The 22,287-nt window shown below is 35.8% G+C and overlaps 2 protein-coding genes and 1 long non-coding RNA gene across 3 annotated transcripts in view; 1 reads left to right on the top strand and 2 right to left on the bottom strand.

Moving 5' to 3' along the window:
- The window catches only part of LOC127968504 (uncharacterized), a 26,249-nt gene extending 3,962 nt beyond the window's left edge, over positions 1-22,287 (bottom strand). Inside the window, exons 1-4 of the long non-coding RNA XR_008155991.1 lie at positions 22,169-22,287; positions 21,981-22,087; positions 19,845-19,990; positions 18,818-19,006 (exon numbers count right to left, since the gene is read on the bottom strand). This is a non-coding gene — a long non-coding RNA (uncharacterized LOC127968504). The remainder of the gene's footprint in view (positions 1-18,817; positions 19,007-19,844; positions 19,991-21,980; positions 22,088-22,168) is intronic.
- Positions 14,263-15,865, bottom strand: mafbb (v-maf avian musculoaponeurotic fibrosarcoma oncogene homolog Bb). The gene has a single exon (XM_052569764.1). The coding sequence runs from the start codon at positions 15,633-15,635 to the stop codon at positions 14,700-14,702; it is 936 nt and encodes a 311-aa protein (XP_052425724.1). The 5' UTR covers positions 15,636-15,865; the 3' UTR covers positions 14,263-14,699.
- Positions 17,109-20,606, top strand: si:dkeyp-97e7.9 (DEP domain-containing mTOR-interacting protein). The gene is made up of 9 exons (XM_052569763.1): positions 17,109-17,352; positions 17,507-17,685; positions 17,844-17,967; positions 18,536-18,714; positions 18,924-19,133; positions 19,835-19,954; positions 20,095-20,165; positions 20,249-20,353; positions 20,457-20,606. Exons 1-9 carry the CDS (start codon positions 17,270-17,272, stop codon positions 20,580-20,582), a joined length of 1,197 nt encoding a protein of 398 aa, XP_052425723.1. The 5' UTR covers positions 17,109-17,269; the 3' UTR covers positions 20,583-20,606.

The raw sequence follows: 22,287 nt of genomic DNA, 5'->3' as shown, positions 1-22,287 counted from the left end.
TGACGCATTGGCAAACCTTGACGAAACTATACACATACAAAAAGTTTTTTTTTAGCGTTACAAAGATTTCTCTTTCAAATAAACGCTGTTCTTTTGAATTTTCTATTCATTCAAGAATAAATAAAATGCAAAATTATACACAAAAATATATAGTTTAAACTGTAATTTTTATCAAATTATTGCAGCTTTATACTCTTCATAAAACCTTTCTTCCAAAAACAAACAAACAACAACAACAACAAAAAATGTTACTAAACTCAGTCTTTGAACGGTACTTTATATTTATGCTTTTCCCACACATCTTCTTTTTATAGGATTAGTGTCTTATTGATTTCTGGTTCATTATGAAGATTTACACATGCTGCCTCATGACCTAAGTGTCAAAATACTGCCGAATGATTCTCTTAGTAGTATGTTGTTTGCTGTAAAATCCACAAGGGTTGTTTATGTGAATTGTAATTACAATTGAACCCATAAAAGTGCCTTTTAAAAATGAATAAACATTACAAAAATATATTTAAAAAAAAATCCAGGCAACGAAGGCCTTAATTAACACTCAAAACAAATTACCATTCAGATGCCGGTTTACTATCTTGAATATTTAAACGTTCAAAAGTCACCACTGAGCTTTACTATTAATAGCTTGATTAAACACAACAAGTGATTGTTGGCGGTTAATTATTTATCTTGTTTTCATGAGTGTTTTGAGCCACAGCTCAATGACTGTCCAATGATCACAGCTTTAATCACTCCTCTTGAGTGATGAAGCCTGTTCGTGGTTTTAAAGAGCAGTCGTTGTTACTAAAGATACAGTTCGTGTTTAAATGGTTTCTCTACCTAAACCCAATGTAGGCCCATAATTCAGTAACTGAGGTAAATCTATAAATAACAAAAGCAATTATGATCTTCTTAATTTAATTGGAAAATGGGGTAAGAAAAAATACTGAATTTCGTGTGTTTTAGAAAAAAAAAAAACCTCCTTCCTACAAGTTCGGAACAACTGGAGGATGAGTAAATTATTTTTGTCTGAACTGTCACTTTAAGATCTCAACAATTGTATGCTGAGCATGAATAGAAATGCCTACAGAAACAGATGCAAGCAACTCAAAAACTTTACTCAAGATGAGTGTAGAAAGTGTTGTAGGCAATTGGCAAGTTCTCGTACCGTTTTTAAAGGGATATCGGACATATTTGGCAACACATGGGTGTATATCCATCCCTAACACAGGTCTGTGTCATCCCAATTAAACTAGACTCGCAGGTGGAGACCTTTTGTTATCCTACTGCCCTCGTCAGCTCTTCTGCCCCTCACTTGGCTCTGGTAAACATCTGACTTTCCATCAAGAGGAGACTAGAACAGTCACCATCTGGAGGAGGGTGTTTGGCCTGAGGATACAAAACAATGACATGAAAATACAAGTCAGGGGGAAACAATGTGATGACGCGTGCCAAAACGGCTCAGCCGACTCTTTTGTAGTTTTCAGGAGAGATTTCGGTTTTAACGCCCCCGCTATATTTTCAGCTTTCAAATGATGATGACACATGGTTGTTTTCAATCCCTGTGGATCCGGCGGAGCGCAGCATGTTCGAGTTGATGGCGTGTGTAAACTTTTCTGCTCGCTCCCCGGTGTGACATGTTCTTGCCCTTTGTTTCGTATCTTCCCCTAGTTCATTTAGAGCTCGCGGGTTGGTTTCAGACTGTTCCTCTGACCAAAAAGAGTGGAGATAAATAGCCTAATATGAGAGCTATTTATCAATGTTTTTGCTTCATGACCTTGGTTCACACTTTCTCAGCAAATGAGTAATACAAGCCACATTAATATAGTAACTGCTGTCAGTGAAGGTAACCACCATCGCTACTTGGAGATGTGTGTGTCAGCACCACTGCTGAACTGTGCTATTAATAGAAGCCACGGTGTGTGTCTCAGGTGAAAGCAGTCTTTGTGTCCTGTGGTCTTTGCTGTGTGGCTTGGGGAAGGTGACAGGTGCAGCTCTGTGTTTGGGTCAGCTCATCTGTTTTGCACTTTTGTCTTTGTAATGCAGAAACAATGCAGATTTCCTTTGCTAATAATAGGAGGAAAAGTTAGAAGGGAATAATGCATAATGTATCTTATTTGCATGCTGTTTTTACACTTACACTTACAGTCATTTATTACTATCAGTAATTACAATCACCAATATTAATAACGCATTCATACAAAACAATATAATGGAAACCTATCAGTTATTAGTTAATTTGACTTAAATATGACTTATTTTTAACTTTAACTTATACTTATATGACTCAGTCATATTGGCTATTGAATTATTTTTAGATTTACATTGGTTTTTCTTTTATTTAACACATTCATATACTACTAATAAAACTAATGCATTCCTACAAAAAAAGCATTAATTGTAAACACAAAATAATGGTACCATATTGGTTACTAGCCAATATATTTATTTATTTAATAATATCAGTTGATATTTGATATTTAACTGTGCAATGCGCATGCTCATTTTTACATTTAGATCACCTTTTTTCCATCAAACTCTGACACTTATATACTACCAATAAATCTCACGCAAACAAGGGATACATGGTATAATGGAGGTTATTGACAAGTATTAATGCTCTTTTATGTATCATTAACAGTCGATATTTATTTAATTGTTTGTGCTCATTTCCCCTATTTTGCACTTTAATGGAAACCTTTAAAACACTAATAATTTATTAACACTGTTCAAATGTAATCTGTATTAATCTGCATTGAATATTTCAATAAATATCCATTTATTTTCATACTGTACATTATAATGTTGTGATACTATAAATCACTTGCATAATTTAAAAGGACTGATTTGAGTTTTGTGTGTGTGTGTGTGTGTGTGTCTTTTATTTACCCAAAATAGAACTGTAATATGAGCCATTCATGGGTTATCTACCATAATATGAAAATAATTCTCTGCCTATTGTATCAACCAAAATTTTTGTATCTGAGCATCCCTTAATAAAGACAGCAAATATAGCATTAACATTAAAATAATGAATTCCAAAGCCCACACTATTAAAGCAATAATTGCCTTTTAGACAGTTATAATGGTTCATGGCCACAATAAAAATAAAAAAAGAGAGAAAAGATTAAGGTAATTCACGATTTTTATTTTCTTTTTTCTTATGGAGATTGAAGAATCTGATTGCATGTGGTTAAAGAGATGCCTGAGAGGAGAGTGCTGTTTAAAACAGATAAGGCCCCTTTCTGCTTCACTCACTCACTCACCCTCATCCAACGTTTCCTGCAGCCTCATAGAGTCTTTATCTCAACTCATCTCCCAGCTCGGATACACCGCAAACCCTCTCACTCTCACGGTTTAAGCGGACGCTGTCGAGGAGACGTGCCTGCTCTACCCGCTCTCTTTCCATCTGCCTCATCAGTTTATGACAGAGTGTGAAGTTACAGCTGATCCTAGGAGCTGTTAAAGCCTTTCTAGCATTGACAGTTGACACAAATATTTGCTTTTAAACTCAAATCATTACATGGACGTCGCATTTCAACTCATTTAAACTAATGGGTTAGAAAATAGTTGCTGGTGCTTGGCAAGCTGTTAAACAACATGTACCTTGGCTATTGATCAGGACTGTCTTGGTGTCTGTTTCACAGACGCTCCATCTACTTATTGATTCATGCAAATTGATTTCATATGGATTTTGTGATGTAATCTATTAGCTGCTCATGTGTCTGCTAAAGGCTTTTAAATGATCGGCCAAATTGAGCGGTAGGCCAAATGATGTCAAGAATAATGACCACTTGATAAACTGCAAAGAGACTGGAAATGAAACAAAGTCGAAAAAAAGAAAAATGAAATGGAAGCACTAGACATTACTGAGAAAGGAAACAGGGAAGGTCTCTTGGTGACTATACTAATTTATATTACTTAATATTTAAGCTTGCTTTCAAAGAATGCATTTTCAATTAAAAGACGTTTTCTTACAACATTTGCATTTTCTTCTTTCCTTCTAAGCATAAAAAATGATCATGTCTTGAGTTAAATAAACACATATTTGTGACCCTGGAGCACAAAACCAGTCGTAAGTCGCTGGGGAATAGTTTTAGCAATAGCCAAAAAAAAACATTGTATGGGTCAAAATTATAGATTGTATTATTTTATGCCAAAAATCATTAGGATATTAAGTAAAGATCATGTTCCATGAAGATATTTTGTACATTTTCTACCGTAAATATATCAAAACCTAATTTTTGATTAGTAATATGCATTGCTAAGAATTCATTTGGACAACTTCAAAGGCGATTTTCTCAATATGTAGATTGTTTTGCACCCTCAGATTCCAGATTTTCAAATAGTTGTATCTGGGCAAAATATTGTCAGATCCTAATAAACCATACATCGATGGAAAGCTTATTGGAAAGCTGGAAAGCTTATTATAAAGCTTATTATAAATCTCAATTTTGAAAAACTAACACTCAAGACTGGTTTTGTGGTCCAGGGTCACATTCATGTCCCTATACAATTTTGCTTCTCAAATATGTTGTTTTAATAATGAAATATTTTTACAGTAAATTCTCTGTTTTAGGATGAACAAGGTCAATGATCCTTAATAATTATTGAGGCTACTTACGGTTTCATAATAATGTAAAAAAAAAAAAAACAAGGAAACAGCAACATGCTCTCACATTATTATACAGCCAGAGGCAGAATGACCTTATATTCTGTCTGACCTTTTGCAAGTGTAACATTTTTAATATTTATCCTTTAAGCTTAATGTTTTTGCTATGGCGAACAGTTTCAAACTGTGCATAGATAAACATTCACTCACTTTTCAACAGCCCAAGGGGTTGCATTACATGTTTGAGGGATTGAGAACCTAATGCAATCATCAAACAATTAGTCAAAAGCACTTGTCTATGTCAGTGTGAACGCTGTCTGAATTATGCAGATGGTGCAATCTGTATCTCTCCTGTGAGGTGCTATGAACTTGAATTAAACTCAAGGGTATTCCCTGCTCTCCAAACTGGCTGGCCAGAAGAACAAAACAAATCAGGGTGATGTTTTCTACACATGCTGACGTTTATCATGCTACATTCACTGGCGGTAATGCGTTTAGACACGTATGTCTGGAGGACCACTGGTGTTGGGACGGAGGGGGAAGGGAAACTTAGCTTGACTTGCAAGATCAGCACAACTTTGATCATTGATTGAGTCGACTGCAGAGGACATCGGAACAGTAATATCACACAAAGAAAGCAGTAGAGCTCACAGTTTCTGCTAAAATTATACATTTGACTGAGTCACTCTACCACATTTAGGAATTTGTCTCCTGTTTATGCATTCCCTGAGCAATTAAATTATAATTTGTCTTTGCATGCATTTGTCCCTCAATGTTCTCTTGTTCTGTCATAGGTTATTACATTTTAATTTATTTTATTATAGTAATGATCTTTTTTTCTCTTCTTCGTTGCCATTGTGTAGTTTGTTCTGTGAAAAAGGAACAACACTAAAATAAATGTTTTTAAAAAATTACATATTTAAAATGAAATAAACGAACAAAGGTTTATCTAATCTATTTAATAAAAATAATATTAAAAGTTAGAATAGAAAATAATTTTAGGGACCTAATGCACTAGCAATAATAAATGGTGAACAATACTCAATGACAACATTTGTTTTTAATCACCAATGGCAAAATAATTAAAATTGCTTAATTTGTCTGCTAATGTCTATATTAAATTCTAAATATTGCACATCCTTCACCTACTATATCATATCATGAAAGTAATATAATATAATATCAATAATAATAACAATACAATAATTAATTTGCTAATAGTTTTCTTCTTATAACTAATGAATATGTTTGAATATGAAATGATTTTAAAATAAATATTAGTTTTGATATTTAAAAAATGATCCTTGATCCTCACTACATTAAAAAGTAATTAAAAAAATAATCTTGTATTGTTTTTTTTCCTGTTATGCAATATAGTGAACAGCCAAAAGTATATTGCTGTTTACTTGAACTGAATGGGCCAACATATTACTAATAGATAAACCTTGAAAGTCTTGTGCTGAATTATACATTAAGAAACAACTTTCCTGGAACATCCTGCTGGCCAACGTCAAGTACTAATGATTAATGACTCATTATGAATGCTTAGATAAAATCGTTAGCGAAGCTGTGTGTCTGTGTTTTCTTTTTTCTTTCTTTCTTTTTTGTTGTATTTGTTTTAATTGGATTTCTGTCAGATCATCAGGACGAGTTATTATGTATACAGCAACAGACACACAGACAGTCCTAATCCTGTGACTGACAAACATGCAGTTTTCTCACACCACAAAAAGTCTTTCTGCAGACTCAGTGCTTTGTTTATCGGCTGTATTTATACACTTCTTCTTTATGGTGGCTTGACAGCAGGGAGTGGCACGCTACTGTTCTCAGTATTGCAGTTTGTTGTGGAGGTGACAGAGTGGATCTTTTCCCATACTTGTGTGTTTCTTTCACTGTCTCCAAGCACCAAATGCTTGTTTATACTGCAAATGCAGCGAGATGGATATTTGCATGAATTTGGTAGTAAAACTACCAGCAGTTACAATTAAAAGGGTCTGCTTTTTCATCGTGGTGTCTGTCTTCACACTCACACACAGACACAGACCCGTTTTACAGAGGTTTTCACTGGCCGACCATAAACACGAAGTGCTATGAGTGCATGTCATCTTTAAGAAGTTCAATGCCGATAGATTTCAAAAGCAGTCTCATTGTATTGTACGACTGGCCTTTTGGTTTGGACAGACAGTTGAAGTGCTGATGAATAAACAGATAAAACTGCTTGTCATTTTATGCCGGATTCACCTCTCACTTGACTCCTGTGGGAAGGTGGGTTTTTTCACCTTTCCATTAGGCATGAAAACAAGGTCGGAGAGCCAGAATGAATTTAAGAGGAGAAACACCGTGTATGACTGGAAACAGAGCACTTGCCAGTTTCTCAGGGTGTTTCTTCAACTACGGCACTTTTGGCTTTTAGTCTGCACACATTTCATTTGTTTTACCATCAGTGAATATACATTTGGCAAAGAAATTATAATGTTTATAAAGCAAGGATGCATTACATTTTTCATAAGTCACAGTAAATACTTTTAGACTGCTACAAAATAATTTAGATGTCAACAAAAGTATAAAGCAACTGTTTTCAACACTGTTCAATAAAGACACAGAAAACTGGAGTAATGACTGCTGAAAATTTCAGCTTTGCCATCACAAAAAATGAATGACGTCTTAAAATATGTACAAATAAAACACTTTAAATTGCAATAATATTTCACAATAATTCTGAAAGCGAGGCGTGCTGTGATTGGCCAGCTATCCAGTGCATTGTGATTGGCTAAATACCTCAAGCATTTGACGGAAATGTTACGCCCAACATACTGTGATTACGTGTGTCCCGGCATGACAAGACAAAACCAATAAAACCCATTACAAGCGAGGCATTTGTTGCATCCAGTAGGGACATAATTACTGATTATAATGACTTATACGTGTTGTGTTGCATATCGCGCTGCGTAAAAATAAAACCATGTCTGCATTTGTGATCTGAGAAATGAAAAACAAGCACTACTCTACACTGCTTAAAACTCAAGTTTTAATCATCAGTGGTAAATTCTTTAAATATTTAAACGTACTTACAGGCTATGAGACAGAAGCGCCAAACTGTCCTTGCAAATTTGGAACTGCCCAACTTCATAGAAACAGCCTTTGTGCCACAGACTCATTGTAGGCTAAACTGGTTTAGGAAACAGTCCTCATCCTCCATAAAATGTGCTACACACATCTGAATATTTGGGTTGAACTGTTCTGGAAAAGTTTTGTAAATACAACTTAACCACTGATTTCTAGTTGTGTAATCATTTGCAAGGCCAAACAAAGTCGTTTTGCTTTCACAACGAAACAGCTTCTCTCCACAACATGGTGGTGGCAGCAACTGCAAGAATAAAAGTTACGCCTTCTTGCGTGAACATTTGGGCGACATTATGCAAGTCTTCCCACATCGTGACATAGACATGCGGGGGCGTGTAAGAGTGAGCCATTTTAGGAGGGCGTGGTTGACTCTTAACTTTTATAAAGAATATCTCTTTGGATTTGAGACTTTAGTCTTTGCAACTTTACAGAGCTTCTTTATGCACCAAGAACTTGTAACATTCCAAAGAAAATTTGAAATCACATCATATGACCTTTAAAAAATTAAAAATAAAAATCTAACAGACCACAAACGTTTGAACAGTAGTGTATGCATTGTGTTTGAAAGCATCCTGTGGTGGGAATCACATTTTAAACACTTAAATAATATTAAATAATTCAATTTAATGATATCAGACTTTCTGCACAAAAAAATAACTTAACTGAAATGATTCAGTAATGTAATGCTTATTACAGACCAAGTACACTTAATGCTGAAAAAATAAGCATTAAGTGTAGGGAAGCACACGACTTCCCTTAATGCTGACAGGGAAGTCGTGGCCTAATGGTTAGAGAGTTGGACTGGCAATCGAAGGGTTGTGAGTTCGAGTCTCGATCCGGCAGGAATTGAGGGTGGGGGGAGTGCATGAACAGCTCTCTCTCCACCTTCAATACCACGACTTAGGTGCCCTTGAGCAAGGCATCGAACCACCAACTGCTCCCCGGGCAGTGGGCAGCATAAATGGCTGCCCACTGTTCTGTGTGTGTGTGTTCACTGCTCTGTGTGTGTGCACTTCGGATGGGTTAAATGCAAAGCACAAATTCTGAGTATGGGTCACCATACTTGGCTGAATGTCACGTCAAAAAAAAAAAAAGGACTTTGTTGACTTGTCATAGAAATAAGTCAAAATTTAAGTAGACTAAATTTCTACAAATAATAATTTTTGCACAATAAATATTTTTAAGTTGTTGATTTATTTTACAAAATGTTACGTTTTTTTATTTATATACATAACAGGTATTTAGAAAATAAATTGTTACCATTAGAAAATGGTAAAAAATGTTTCCAAAGAAATTAGCCTGTAGTGGAAGAAACACCCATCTACAAACTCAGCTTTGTTTTGATTTTTTGATTGTGTGTAATGTGGTATCTATTACAAAATAAGTATACATAATGCAGTGTCATTACGAGAAAAAAATAATGCAGATAAATGTTTGTGGTGCAGTTGCTGCTGTGAAATGTCATCTCAAATTAACACATTACTTCCTCATTCGGTTGATGCACATAGAGTGAGAGTGTCAAATGCCCTTGGTGGAGAAAGTGCTGACAAGCGAGCTCGACATAAGATGGCGAGGCCTGATAACACCTTTTGAAACCTGATCCCTATTTGCCACCTGTGGGAAAGCTCATCTTCTCTGTCCCCCATGTTCTTTTGCCATCATGGTCCTGTTATGCTATACAAGCTGGTTTCAAGATCGGCAAAGACAAACCCGAGCTGTAAAACAGCAGCTGAAGGCGTGAAATGTTTTGTGCTCTTCAAAACGAACACTTTGTCTGATCATTTCTTTACTCAGACTTTGGAATTATGTCATCCTTGATATTAAGGAGGCAAAAGGACAAACATTTAGACGGTTTGTTATTTGCAAGGATGTTAAAATTAATCACTTGAAATAAAATAAACATTAGCTGAACTAAGATAAAATAAAAACCTACAAAGGCTAAATTTCTCATTTACATTTATTTAAGTTGAGGTACTAAATTTACTAAAACTAAACGAACTAAAACTTTATAAAAGCTATACCGACAAAAATAAGAAAAATTACAAAAACAGAATTACTAGAACCAACTAAAATGAATGATTCATGATTCTAAAATATGTGTCACAGCATGAGTTAACTTCAACAGCAGGATGTCCTTCATCCCTGTCCAATTTCACATTTTGTTGGGAGATTTTGATTAATTTTTTTAGAAACATTTATGACATTCTGACGGCACACTTGGTATGTGGTAGTTTAAAACAATAAGAGATGATTGCTGCTATATCTATTAGGCGCATATCAACCCATTTGCTTTTCATGGATATGAGGAACCACTGTCATTTACTCCAAGTTGTCTGCTACATTTGACCCCACCTAAACTATATTAAGTTGAAAGCATGGTGAAAGTCTGTGTTCTGTGATTTTTTTTTTTATCTTTAATTCCATTGAACTTGACACTTTTTTTTAGCTGATTGGGTCATTTTTACTGTTAGACAAATTGTCCCCTTGGAATTATAAGGTTCTATCTGCATCCCGAGTAGTTTTGAGATATTGAGCTTCAAAGTTTTAGTGTTCCATTCGGCTGTGTAGATAGAACCTTATTGTTTTTTTTTCAATAAAAAGTCCCATAATGTACACAACATTAAAAAATCTATCACATAAATTAAATACGTTGACACAGAATAAGAATATGTGAATAACTCAATTTTCACAAAAATGTCAGACAGAACCTTATAATTCCAAGGGGACGAAATGTACAACTGCCAGCGAAGCACTGTAAATCTAAAATAAACATACCTTTACTTTAAGCATCTAGCTTGTATCCAGGTTTAGAAATTAATCTTATTCAGATGTACATGCTTTCTTAATATACACTTAAAAATAAAGTTTCAAAAAGCGGTTTTCAGCTAACCATTTTTGGCTCCCCATTGAAACAAAACAAAACTCTAAACCACAAAACAAAACAAAAATCTAAACAACAAAACAAATCAAAACAAACAAACATTATTTTCTTAGAGTGAAGAACATTTTAAAAACCTTTTCCACTATAAAGAACCTTTTGTGGAATGAAAAGATTCCACAGATATTAAAGGTTCTTCATGGAACCATCAATGCAAATAAAGAATCTTTATTTTTACCAATGTGAAGCCTTTGTGGCTCCAGACTTATGACTGTGCACTTTTTGTCAGCCTTTAAGTTTGTTAAAAATAAAAAAGTGCACATGAGGCTTTGACAAAAGCATGACCCACTGAGTATTTACGGCCGGTTTAAACCTGTACTTTAGCCAGGCTAAAAGGCAAGTGTAAGAGGTCTGGGAGGGAGAAGGAAGTGACAGTGTGGGAGCAAGCCTGAATTCTCCTCAGTGAGTCATGTGTACGTTGTGTGATCATGAAGTGCTGTCATCAGTTCTGACGCACAAGAGACCAGCAAGCATCTGCTTAACTGAGGTTTTCTTCTAAAAAAAAATGCATAAAAGCTTTGTTTTTAAAGTTCCTAAGCTTCCACTTTTGAAAAACTAATTTGTAAGTTCGCAGTAAAAAAAAAAAAAAAAAAAAAAAAATCAAGATATTGTGTTCCTAGAAATTAAAATTCTGTCATCATTTACTCACCCTCATGTCATTCCAAACATGTATCACTTACTTTACGGCAGGTTTGGATGAACATTCGGTGAGCATAATACAATTTTTATGTTTAGATGAATTTTCTCTTTAATCAACAAGTTTGGCTTCTATGCATTCGATTGCTGCACCACTACATAGCAAAATTAGTCCAGAATTTACGAAACCAAGACAATTCACTGATTTAACGTGCTTGTGAAACCGTAAATCACAACACCACAATAACTGTCATGGCTCCAAACACAGAAACAAGTGGACATCCTGAGCGGAAACCACCAACCCCACCGCCGCATTGCATTCCTTCACTTCATCTCCCCTCACTCTCGAACAAAGTCACTTGACCAGACCCCTATTTAGGAAGTGAAAGAGGAAGCCCATATATCCCCGTCCATCCTCACTGCCTCACGGCTGCTGCTGTTCACGTGAAGGGTGAGAGAGATAGAGGACATTGGTATTATCCACAATAAAAAAACAGCCAGAAAGCAGGAACAGACCAGTTCTGACCAGACAAGTTCTGCTTGAGAGATCAGGCACTTTTGACTCAATGTTCGGCCAGAGACTATTTAGTGGTCTAACTGAACTTAACTTGCTCTTGTTTACAGACAGCCATTGTATGTACGAAAGTTTTAAAATGTTAAAATTCAAAATGTTCTAAGTGGCACAAAATCTTATTATTGTTTTGATATAACTGATAAATTTTATTAAATGCACGATTTTAATAATTATACAATTATAAATAAATTATGAATGTATATTACATCGATACTTATAATGTATATTATATTAAAATTATAAATAAAAATAATTATTTTAAATAAATAACTACAGTTATAAGTAAAATGATATGAAAATGAAATGAAAATTATATAAATGCTTAATGTTTTAAAGAATTGTTCAAATTTAAATATCCTAAATGGTGCTAATTTAATTCTTATTTTAATTGAATTAATCTGTTATTAAACAGTATTCAGTATATTCACTGCTGCAATTGAATCATAATATATAACTCTAATTGTATATTGTAGATTACATTTATTAAAAATACAAAATAATACATTTATACAATTATAGATGAAATCATATAAATGATATATATTTTAAAAATATATAAACATTTTAAAATACACATTTTTAAATATAATTAATATTTTTCATATTTAATATTACGTTATTGTATTATACTATTAATAATATTAAAAGATAAATGTTGCTTATATTATGTCGATTTTAATATAAAACATTAAAATGAATGTATTATAAATAATATAAACAAATTGTAAAGTTATTAAATGTAATAATGTATACTAAATAAATATAATTGTATTTATTTTATTAGATGACTGTAACAGCAAAATAGTACAATAATAAATTACATTCTTAATAAATTATACATTTAAAATTATATAATCTATAATAAGTTTATAAATGTAATAATAATAATAATCATCATCATCATCATCATCATCAATAAACAGAATAAATAGTTCTTAAACTTAAATATAACTTTCAGTTGCTGTACAATGTGGCATGTTGGCAAATTCATACTAAACATTAACAGTGTGCATGTGTTCAATAAATAGTTTAAACCCAACTCATACAGAGTCATAACTATCATTTTACTACCAGATTTTGACAGCCTCTGTTAATCTAATAATACCAACTCTTTTTGCACTTTTGTTTGTCCGTGGTCTCTTCCTGCCTCAGTCTTTCTGGTTTCAGTGACCCTCTGATGCCACAGAGCAGCAGACACCTTGGGCAGAGTGCTGACTCAATACCCCTCCCCCTCGGGCAAAGGCAGAGTGGGGGAAGGAGGGGACGGCCACACTATCTCACGTGCAAGGAGAGGTTGTTACCGACTTTTACAACAGCACTGCTTTCCAGTGATAAAACACTGTACACCGAGTCTACAAGAACTCTACAAGAACAGCACAAAACAAAAAACACCGATCAATGATACAAATGACTGGGCCTATCTAGATTTTAAAAAAATACATGCATTTATATGGAGTCAATCGGAACCCTAGAAAGTATAAGTGCTTTGAAAAATCCTGAATGAATGTTACCAATGAGTCTTCTGGCACATTAGTCCTATTGATCAGCCAATACAACGCTTTCATAAAAATCATTCTCATAAATGACAAGTTAACTTTGGGATGAGAAAGAGATCATGAAGCTGTTGCTCAGTGAAAAACTGCTTTTGCACCTGTGACCCTGTGTTGCACAGGTGGCACGTCATTACAAGGCGGTCAATCTTGTGCTAACTGTTAAGGAGCAGTTGACAACAAGGTCGAGGGTTAAAGGCTGTTTTGCCACACATGTAGTTTGGATCCCGAGAAAAGAAGAGTTGTGTAAAACAAAAATAACAACCAGTGTTTGAAGATCTATTTATGTCAGTGTTGTGAAAGTGTATCGCACTGCTTCACTTTTTTTCATTCGCGTGACTTTAAATCATTTTCGATTCATTACCAAAGTGCAAATGTTCCAACATTGTGGTTTAGAGTGGAGATTACTCATTTTGCTCGTAAAGTTTGTCATACTGGGCTGGCCTTTCCAGCAAATCCTTCTGTGTTACTGGAGTTCGTAATAAAACTATTATTTTCAAGAGAAATCAAAAAACAGTTCAGATGGATGGCCTTTGCTTTCCTCTTAAGGAGAAGAGAGCAAAGCGTATTTCCACCTTGGTACAATCAGTGCTGTGCAGCTCTTCTCCGAGTCTCTCGAGTCATTAGAAACACAGTTGTCTCAGGAAACAGCCGTTGAGCAAGGTCAAAGGTTGCTGCCAGTAGACATACCTGTGAACTGTTGTTTTTTTTTTATGTTCTCAGTCTGTTGATGGGTTACATATAAAACATCCATGCTATGTAAGTTTTGTGCAAAAACGCAGTTTGAACTGCGTTCTGGGGAAGTGCAAGAAAAATAAGGGAATCCAAATGCTTTTTTTTTTCTTTAAAAATTTATTTTGGAGGTAACAAGGAAATGCAAATCACAATCGTCTACTCTTCAGAAGAGTTGAGGAACAAATAATACAACTGATTAATGAAGCAAATTACAAAATGTTCAAACAAACAAAAATTGCTGAAGCAATGCATCTATTTCCAAAAAGGTCAAATGTCATTTGCATAGCTGAGATGACTGACTGTTGTGAAAACTAGAAGATAAAAGATACATTATCAAAACCAGCTTGACATGTCAGAGATAAAGTTGAGTGAAAATATAGGCTAAAATACCAAACAACAGAATTAAAACTTTCTCCTCTGCTGACAAAAACAAGGAAGTCTAAGACGGTTTTGCTGGTCAGACCAGCAAACAATTTTAAGCTGTTTTTTTATATTATTAAAGAGAAACTTTATCAACATTAAATATATGCAGAACTATCGCAAAAATTCAGGCGATGAGGGATTTTCACAACAGGGTCCATTGCTCTGGCAGTTCATTCCGACAACTAGCCTCTCGCATTTGAGTTTGTATGCGTCCCTCTCGCGCACCAGCTTATTGAGCTCGTGCTTCAGCTGCTCCACCTGCGTCGCGAGGCTCGTCTTCTCGTTCTCCAGTATGTGTTTCAGCTGAACGCGTTTGTGTCGACACGACTGAGCGTAGCCGCGGTTTTTCAAGGTACGGCGTTTCTGCTTCAGCCGGATAATTTCGTCCTTGCTCATGCCGCGGAGGTGTCGGTTGAGCTCGCGCACAGACATGGACACCAGCTGCTGGTCGGAGAAGCGGCTCTCCGCGCGCTCGCCGCGTCTGTGGTGCGTCTGCTGGTGGATATTATGCGACCTGAGGTGCGTCGCGCCTTGAGGTGCACAGTCGAGTTGCTGCATTAACTGATCCACGCTTTTGTCGTGCGCGAATTCGGGATTGTGGCCGAGGTCGGAGTACTGCTGCTGATGGAATTGATGCATGTTTGGTGCGTGGAACTGACTGATGCTCCTGTAGCCATGCTCCATCTCTGCCTGGTGGAGCTGAGAAGGGTGTGCATGCATGAGATTGGCACTTAAGGCTTCCCGGACATCCTCGGGTGTCAGTTCAAGGCAGTGGGGATCTGCGTGCTGTGGATAAGCCCCCGTGCTCAGGGTCCAGTAGAGATCTTCAGCACCGCTTCTCTGTCCGCTTGGGCTGAAGCTCGGGGAGGAAGGCACGGAGCTGCACGGGGTGCTCATGGGTGTGCTGGACACGGAGCCTGGCACGTGTACACCGCACTGCTGGATAAAAGAGCGGTCCGGTCCCAAAGCTGCAGCTTCTTTTTTCACATCAAATCTCATGTCAAAGTCACCGTAGTCCAAATTTAGCTGATGCTGCGCCGCCGTCATGATTTCTGCTGATGTTTCGATGAAGCGAACAACTTGTTACTGCGGTTAAGGTTGCATCAATGTTCTGAAAACACGGTTCAATCGCATATAAAATCGCGCTGGAAGTCAATAAAACTCTTTAAGCCACCCTCCTAAACGCCTTAGCCGACAGAAAGTTTGCAAGTCGCTTTTTAGTTTCAGATGGTCTCTCGGAGAACAGCGCAGGATGTAGCTGTGTTGAAAAGAAAGTAAATCACGCAGCTTTAAAAGCAGCCGCTCAGCGAGGCCACGCCCTCTTTCCTATCACAGCTGTCACTCTCACCAAAACACGTCCGCGGTACGTTTAGTAGTAGCTACACCAAAACCAATGTCGCATTTTTCATAGCCTAACGACAAGCGAACCTATTAATAAAATATTTAATCAAACAAAAAACAAATCAGCACACTTTTTATTTTCAGTTTGGCGGGGTTGACTGTGATTCTCAGTATCGTAGAAAAAAAAACTTTATTTTTTTATTTTATTTTTTTAAAGAAGCAGTCCATAAATTAAAGACTATATAACACGATACTATCACGATATAGCCAGCACATATTTTACACAGCATGACGATCACTAACAGTGACAAGCATTAGGGGATACACTTATGTGACTGTTATGTCACTTACTTTCCCTAATTGCCATAATAAATGTGAGCAATTAAAACCTGAATATCATTGTAAAATGCACTGATACTCACAGGTGGTGCTATGGAAGGCCACATGATCACTTAAAGTTGGCCTCTCTAGCAACTGTGACCAACAATAAAGTCAGATCACAGTGTCATCCACACAAGACCACCAGGGTAGCACAAGACATTAAAATGAAGGCTTTAACTAAATAACATACTATAAGCATTAATAAACTAAAATATAGTCAAGTAATTAACTATAACATAAATACAACATAAAGAACTATGATGCGCATAACAGATAACAAATATAAAAAAGTTAGGAAAAATTAATTTTTACATGTTGATCATTTTGGGGAGAAATATGACCTTGACATGTTTTGTAAGAGTCAGCTTAATTTATATATATAGTAGGACTTCTCTCCTCTGCGCAAACATTCTCAGAAACAAGACTGTGAAACTGTGAAAAACCTAAAGTTAAAATATATCTTTGAACGGAAGCAATTTTCAGATGAGCCAATATAAGTTAAGATGGTATTTGGACCCAAGTCCAAAACTAAGTGATTATCTCAGTCTAAGATTCTCCGAGATCTCGTGGTATGTGTATGTTTCTCTGTTAATTCTTTTAACGACACCATGTGGCCATTATGTGAAGCTGCTGATGTTTTCCAATTTTTACATTTAAAAAAAGAACAGTTAAGACAGCATCACTGAAACTACCTTTAAAGGTTTTTTTTTGTATTTATATGAAATATATACAGTATATATATTTTTTTAAGGAAAGTCCTGTCTGTAAACATCACTCAAAACCTAGAACAATGTCTAAAGTGCTTGTAACAAGGATGCAGAGAGGGAATATATTTGTATACACAACATTCACAGTATTGAAGAACTGGTGCCCCAGTCTGCTGAATATTTACTAAACACAAAAGCACCAATAAAGCGAATGAAACAAGTGCACAGAAGCAGAGACTTGACAGAACATCCATGGAGCTGCAGGGAAACATTCAAAGTACAATGATGACAAGACACCAAAAGGCAGAGATAATGATTGCCGGAGAACAGCTAAGGTACGCTATATTAACAAAGTTAATCTCACCACACCTCAAAACTTCAAATATTGAATTATTTGTTATAACATTATTCTGTTATACAGTAGTTAGCCTAATATTCTTAATGTTTGCATAATAATTGTTGCTAATACAACTATCTTGAATATTGAAGATTGCGACTACATGATAGCAAGTTGATCAAGGACCGTAGACACCATTTGCGAACATACCCGAATTGTTTTGTGGCTCAGGAGCTCGTTGACTGGCTGATTGCTCATAAAGAAGTGCCTGATCGAGAGACTGCTGTTCCGCTCATGCAGCACCTCATGGACCATGATATCATTCATCACGGTACAATATTATTTACTGTACACCAAATAACAAAGCGTGTGATACAACAAGGTCATGTCTGTTTTCCTTCTCTGTTGACTCATATTAGGTCCCATTTATTTGATTCTTAATGTTTCAGAAAACAGATTGCATACTTAACCATCTTTTCATCTTTATAGTGTGTGATAAGTGGCCTGTGTTCAAAGACGCCCAATATTTATACAGATTCAGAAAAGATGATGGCACATTTCCTTTCAACATAGAGGTTAAGATCTTCATGCGTGGACAGAGGCTGTATGAACAGTAAGACACTTTCTTAGGAAGTGTAAAAAAAAAGGTTTTAAAAGCATTTTAAATTGAATTGCATTAATAATATATACCATTTAATAGTCTGGGATCAGCACATTTCTTTAGGGAATTAACACAGGCTTTTGTTAAGCGAAGGTGCAATCAACTGATCAAAAGTGACAGTACATTTGTAATGTTACAAAGGATTTCTTCTTCAAACAAATACTGTTATTTTAAACTTTCTATTTGTCATAGAAAAAAAATTATCTTGAGCAATAAATCATCATAGCAATCAGCTTTGCCATCACAGGAATAAATTACATTTTAAAATATGCAAAACTGTTATTTTAAATTGTAATAATATTTCACAAAATTACTGTTTTTACTGTATTTTGTTTTAATAAAGGCAGCCAAAGAGACGGTTTTCAAAAACATACACAATTTTTACTAACCCCAAACTTTTAAATGGTAATATATTGATAAATAATAAGCATTAATCTACATTAATAAATGCAGCAAAATAATTGTCATTATTAGGCTCTTTCAGATGAGATTTTCAAAATTCATCTGTTGCTTTTCACAGTCTGATTACAAGCAAAGACTCCATCTTACAACTGAGACAGGAAAAGGGAGTGGCTTATGATCGTTCTTTCCCTGGTTACATGTTAATTGATTGGCTGCTACAAAACGGTGAAATAGAGAGTCGACGGCAAGGACTGGATCTCTGCAAGGCCCTACTAGAGCATGGTATCATTCAGCATGGTAATAATAGCTAACTATCACCTAGATTATGACGATGTTTTATTTAGCCATTAGAAGGTCTAAATGCACTGTCTCTCTGTTAACTTAATCTAATGCAACATACCTCTGTATAGAGCGATGACCTCTTGAAGTAATGTTTTATCTGCAGTGATTTTGCTCTTTATGCCCTTGCCTTGTTGAAACAGTCCACTCTTCATTTCACTTTGCAGTCTCTCTGAAGCACCACTTCTTTGACAGCGGGCTGCTGTATCAATTCTGCATTAACTTTCGCTGGCGGCGCCGTCTTTCTGAACTGTTGCAAGAGACAGAGAATGAAGAGGTTGAATGTATAACACACCAAAGCCAAGAAGACCAGGCTGGCAGTCCCTTCACTATGCACAAAACTTCTCCACCTGAAGGCAACAGTGACTTCTTATCTGGTAGTAAAATCAGTACAAATACTACAAAGATATTTCAGTGCTTTGATATGGAGTGTTAGAGCTTGAGAGGTGGTGCTTAGGCAAATGGCCCAATTTAACCAGAGGGAGTTTCAGCACACTAATTGCCTGGTCAACCCCTCTGGAGTAATGAAAGCAATATGAAGTTAAGTGCCTTGCTCAATGGCACAGCTGGGATATCACAGCATAATGAGCTCAGTAACTCTTCATTTTCGTGGACACCCATGTAACCTGCAACCTTTGTGTCAGCAACCTAGCTCCTTAACCTAGGGTTTCTCATTATTTTATTTTACACTAAAGGCTCCTTTTCATAACCCCAAACTACTCATGGACCCTCTGACACATGACAAAATCTAATACAAGACTACCCATTAGGCCAACATAACCGTTTGAGCAAATTACTCATATATATTTGTAATTACTAATATATTATAATGGGGTCAGTATATGATTTTTTTTTTAATAATAGATTTATTTAACAGTGATGAAGGAAAAGTGATAGTAAAGAAATTGTTAAACTTATATTACTGTTTTATTGTATATTCTATTTAATAAACGCAGCCTTTGTGAGCATAAGAGACTTCATTTAAAAACATTTCAACAATCATCCTAAAGTTTCAAGCAGTACTGTAGATCAATGTATAAACTTGTAAAATGTAAGCTTTTCTAATTTATAATCACAGTTCAACCTACTTTGGATGGACGGTGTGGAAGTTTGACCCACCAGCAGCATAGTTCTCGTGGATACCCGCTCACTGCTTCTCTTACCGTTGCCCTTGCAGTACGATGCAATCCCACATCAGGTTATTACAGGAGTGCATTTGCATGCTTTTGAAAATCTATAAGAGGCACAACTGTCAAATTCCAAGAGACAAAGTATTCTATCAGTTTTCAAATTCTGGTCATAAAATGTGTGTGTAATGTGTATTATTATTTTCGACAGTGCTGAAAAGACGTGTAACCTGTGAAGAGCTGTTATCTCCAGGTGCTCCTTATGTAAAAAGAGTTCTTACGGTAAGTCTTGCAAACATCAGGCTTAGCTGGCCATGAAAAGAACAATGAACTACAGTTTGTTTATGTGAGTTTTATCATTAAAGATCCTCGGTGATGCCCTAGGCTGGGGCTTTGTAGTGCGTGGAAAATCACCTTGTTATGTTCAGGCTGTGGATCCTGCAAGCCCTGCTGCAGCAGCAGGAATCAAGGTGATCATAACACGTAAACACAAACACAGTTGCTTACGCTATAAAAATTTAGAATCCATCATCAGCTGGCCTCCGATCTTTTTTTTTACTTTTTTTTGCTTAGGTTCGTCAGTTTGTGTGCCGAGTGAATGGATGCAATGTGCTTCACTTAGACTATCGTACTCTTTCAAAGGTGGTGATGACTGGACCCCGTGTTGTTACTTTGGAAGTCATGGAACCACTGGATTAATTAAGTATAGGTGTAATTAAATACATTTGTTACATATATATATATATATATATATATATATATATATATATATATATATATATATATATATAGTTCACTATTCACAATTTAGAGGGACAATATTCAGATTAGTGGTCATCCATAACATAAACATTCATTATAATATTAATAACGTGTTTTGAAAATAGATGAGTAGGATTTTTATCTAATCTCAGTTTTAAACGATTAAGTTTGGTGCCTTTATCTTGAATATGTACAGTTGAGAATAATCTATAAATACTTTTTTTCGGAAATAGTGTTAAAAAAGTGTTAATCTTCATTGATCAAAATGTGAAGGAATATAAATTGTGGGTATAACACTGTTATACAAACATGTTTGAAAAATAACCAAGGCATTTCAATAAAAACCTTTATGTGGAAAGACAGTGATGAAAATTAGAGAACAGTAACCACTAGAGCACAAAAGAACGTTACATCTAACATTTTGGAAGGTTACCGCTGTCAAAATATTAGTAAGAATTGTAGGCCACGGGATATCTCTAGTTTCACTTCGCTGGTGTAATCATCTTCTTTCACTCTCTTCCATAGCTCAGTAACTGGGTTTCTTGGGTTTAGATTTCTGAGACAGTCATTTAATTATTTCAGTGTTCTTGGCTTCATGGAACTGCTTTACCTGTTTTGCAGTGTGAAGGGGGCTTTGTCTTGCATGAAAATTGCAGGCTGATTGGGAGATGCTTGCAGGGAAAACACTGCAAGTTGTGTTCCCTGCAAGTATGTTGCTAAATGAGATTTCTGATAAACATTTGCATTCATCTTGTCATGTAGCTATACGAGGCACAACTCCTGCTGCACTAAACATCCCCCACTGGCTTCAGTCTTTCCCCAGTTTGATGAAAAACATGATGTTTCCCACGTGACCAAAATAAATTAAATTTGTTTTCATCACTAAAGTGAACTTTGAACCAGTTCTTCTTTCTCCACACAACTTGGTCCTCAGCAAATGTGAGCTTAGCCCTTTTTTTTCTCCTGATGATAGACTTTGTAACTGCAGAGAGAATTTTAAGTCTGATTTCTCTTAAATGTGCAGAGACAGATCCATACCCTGTTCATCACCAAACTGGCAAGCAATTCCAGCTGCAGCGTTGAACCGATTCCCCATAAAGAGTCAGAATTAAATAATTTATTAAACATTTGCTTCAAAACTTGTTAAACTCTTGTTACGGTAACTTAGGACTAAACAGTGAGCTTGAAATGTAGAATATTGTAGATTGTTCTCTAATTTTGATCGTCACTGTATGTGTAAGGCAAGAGAGAACAAGGTGTCATATACAAAGATACAGGAACCACTTTGGTTCAAGATTATGGCAAAATAGGCTATTTTTTAAATCATAAACTTACCCTCATTCATTTACGTTAATATTGGACTGGCATATGACAGCAGTCTTGGATTTGACACTACCACCTCCAACGTTGATGACATTTAACCAGTAATTTCATGATCTCAACTGATGTGTAAACCCAAACGAATAAAATTAATACAAGAACAAAATCTACCATTATTTCATGAATCGAGGACTTAAACCTACTTGGTACTTGTGTGGCGGTGATGAATCTTCCCCAGACATCAGTGTGACCACTTTTGAACTTTACATAAATATATGTCATTTCCGTTTGCAAGCGTCGGCCATTTTGAACAGGCTAGTCT

This window comes from Carassius gibelio, chromosome B11 (assembly GCF_023724105.1).
Source record: "Carassius gibelio isolate Cgi1373 ecotype wild population from Czech Republic chromosome B11, carGib1.2-hapl.c, whole genome shotgun sequence".
Lineage (NCBI taxonomy): Eukaryota > Metazoa > Chordata > Actinopteri > Cypriniformes > Cyprinidae > Carassius > Carassius gibelio.
Note: the sequence above shows the minus strand (reverse complement) of the source record. Positions and strands in the feature narration are given on the sequence as shown.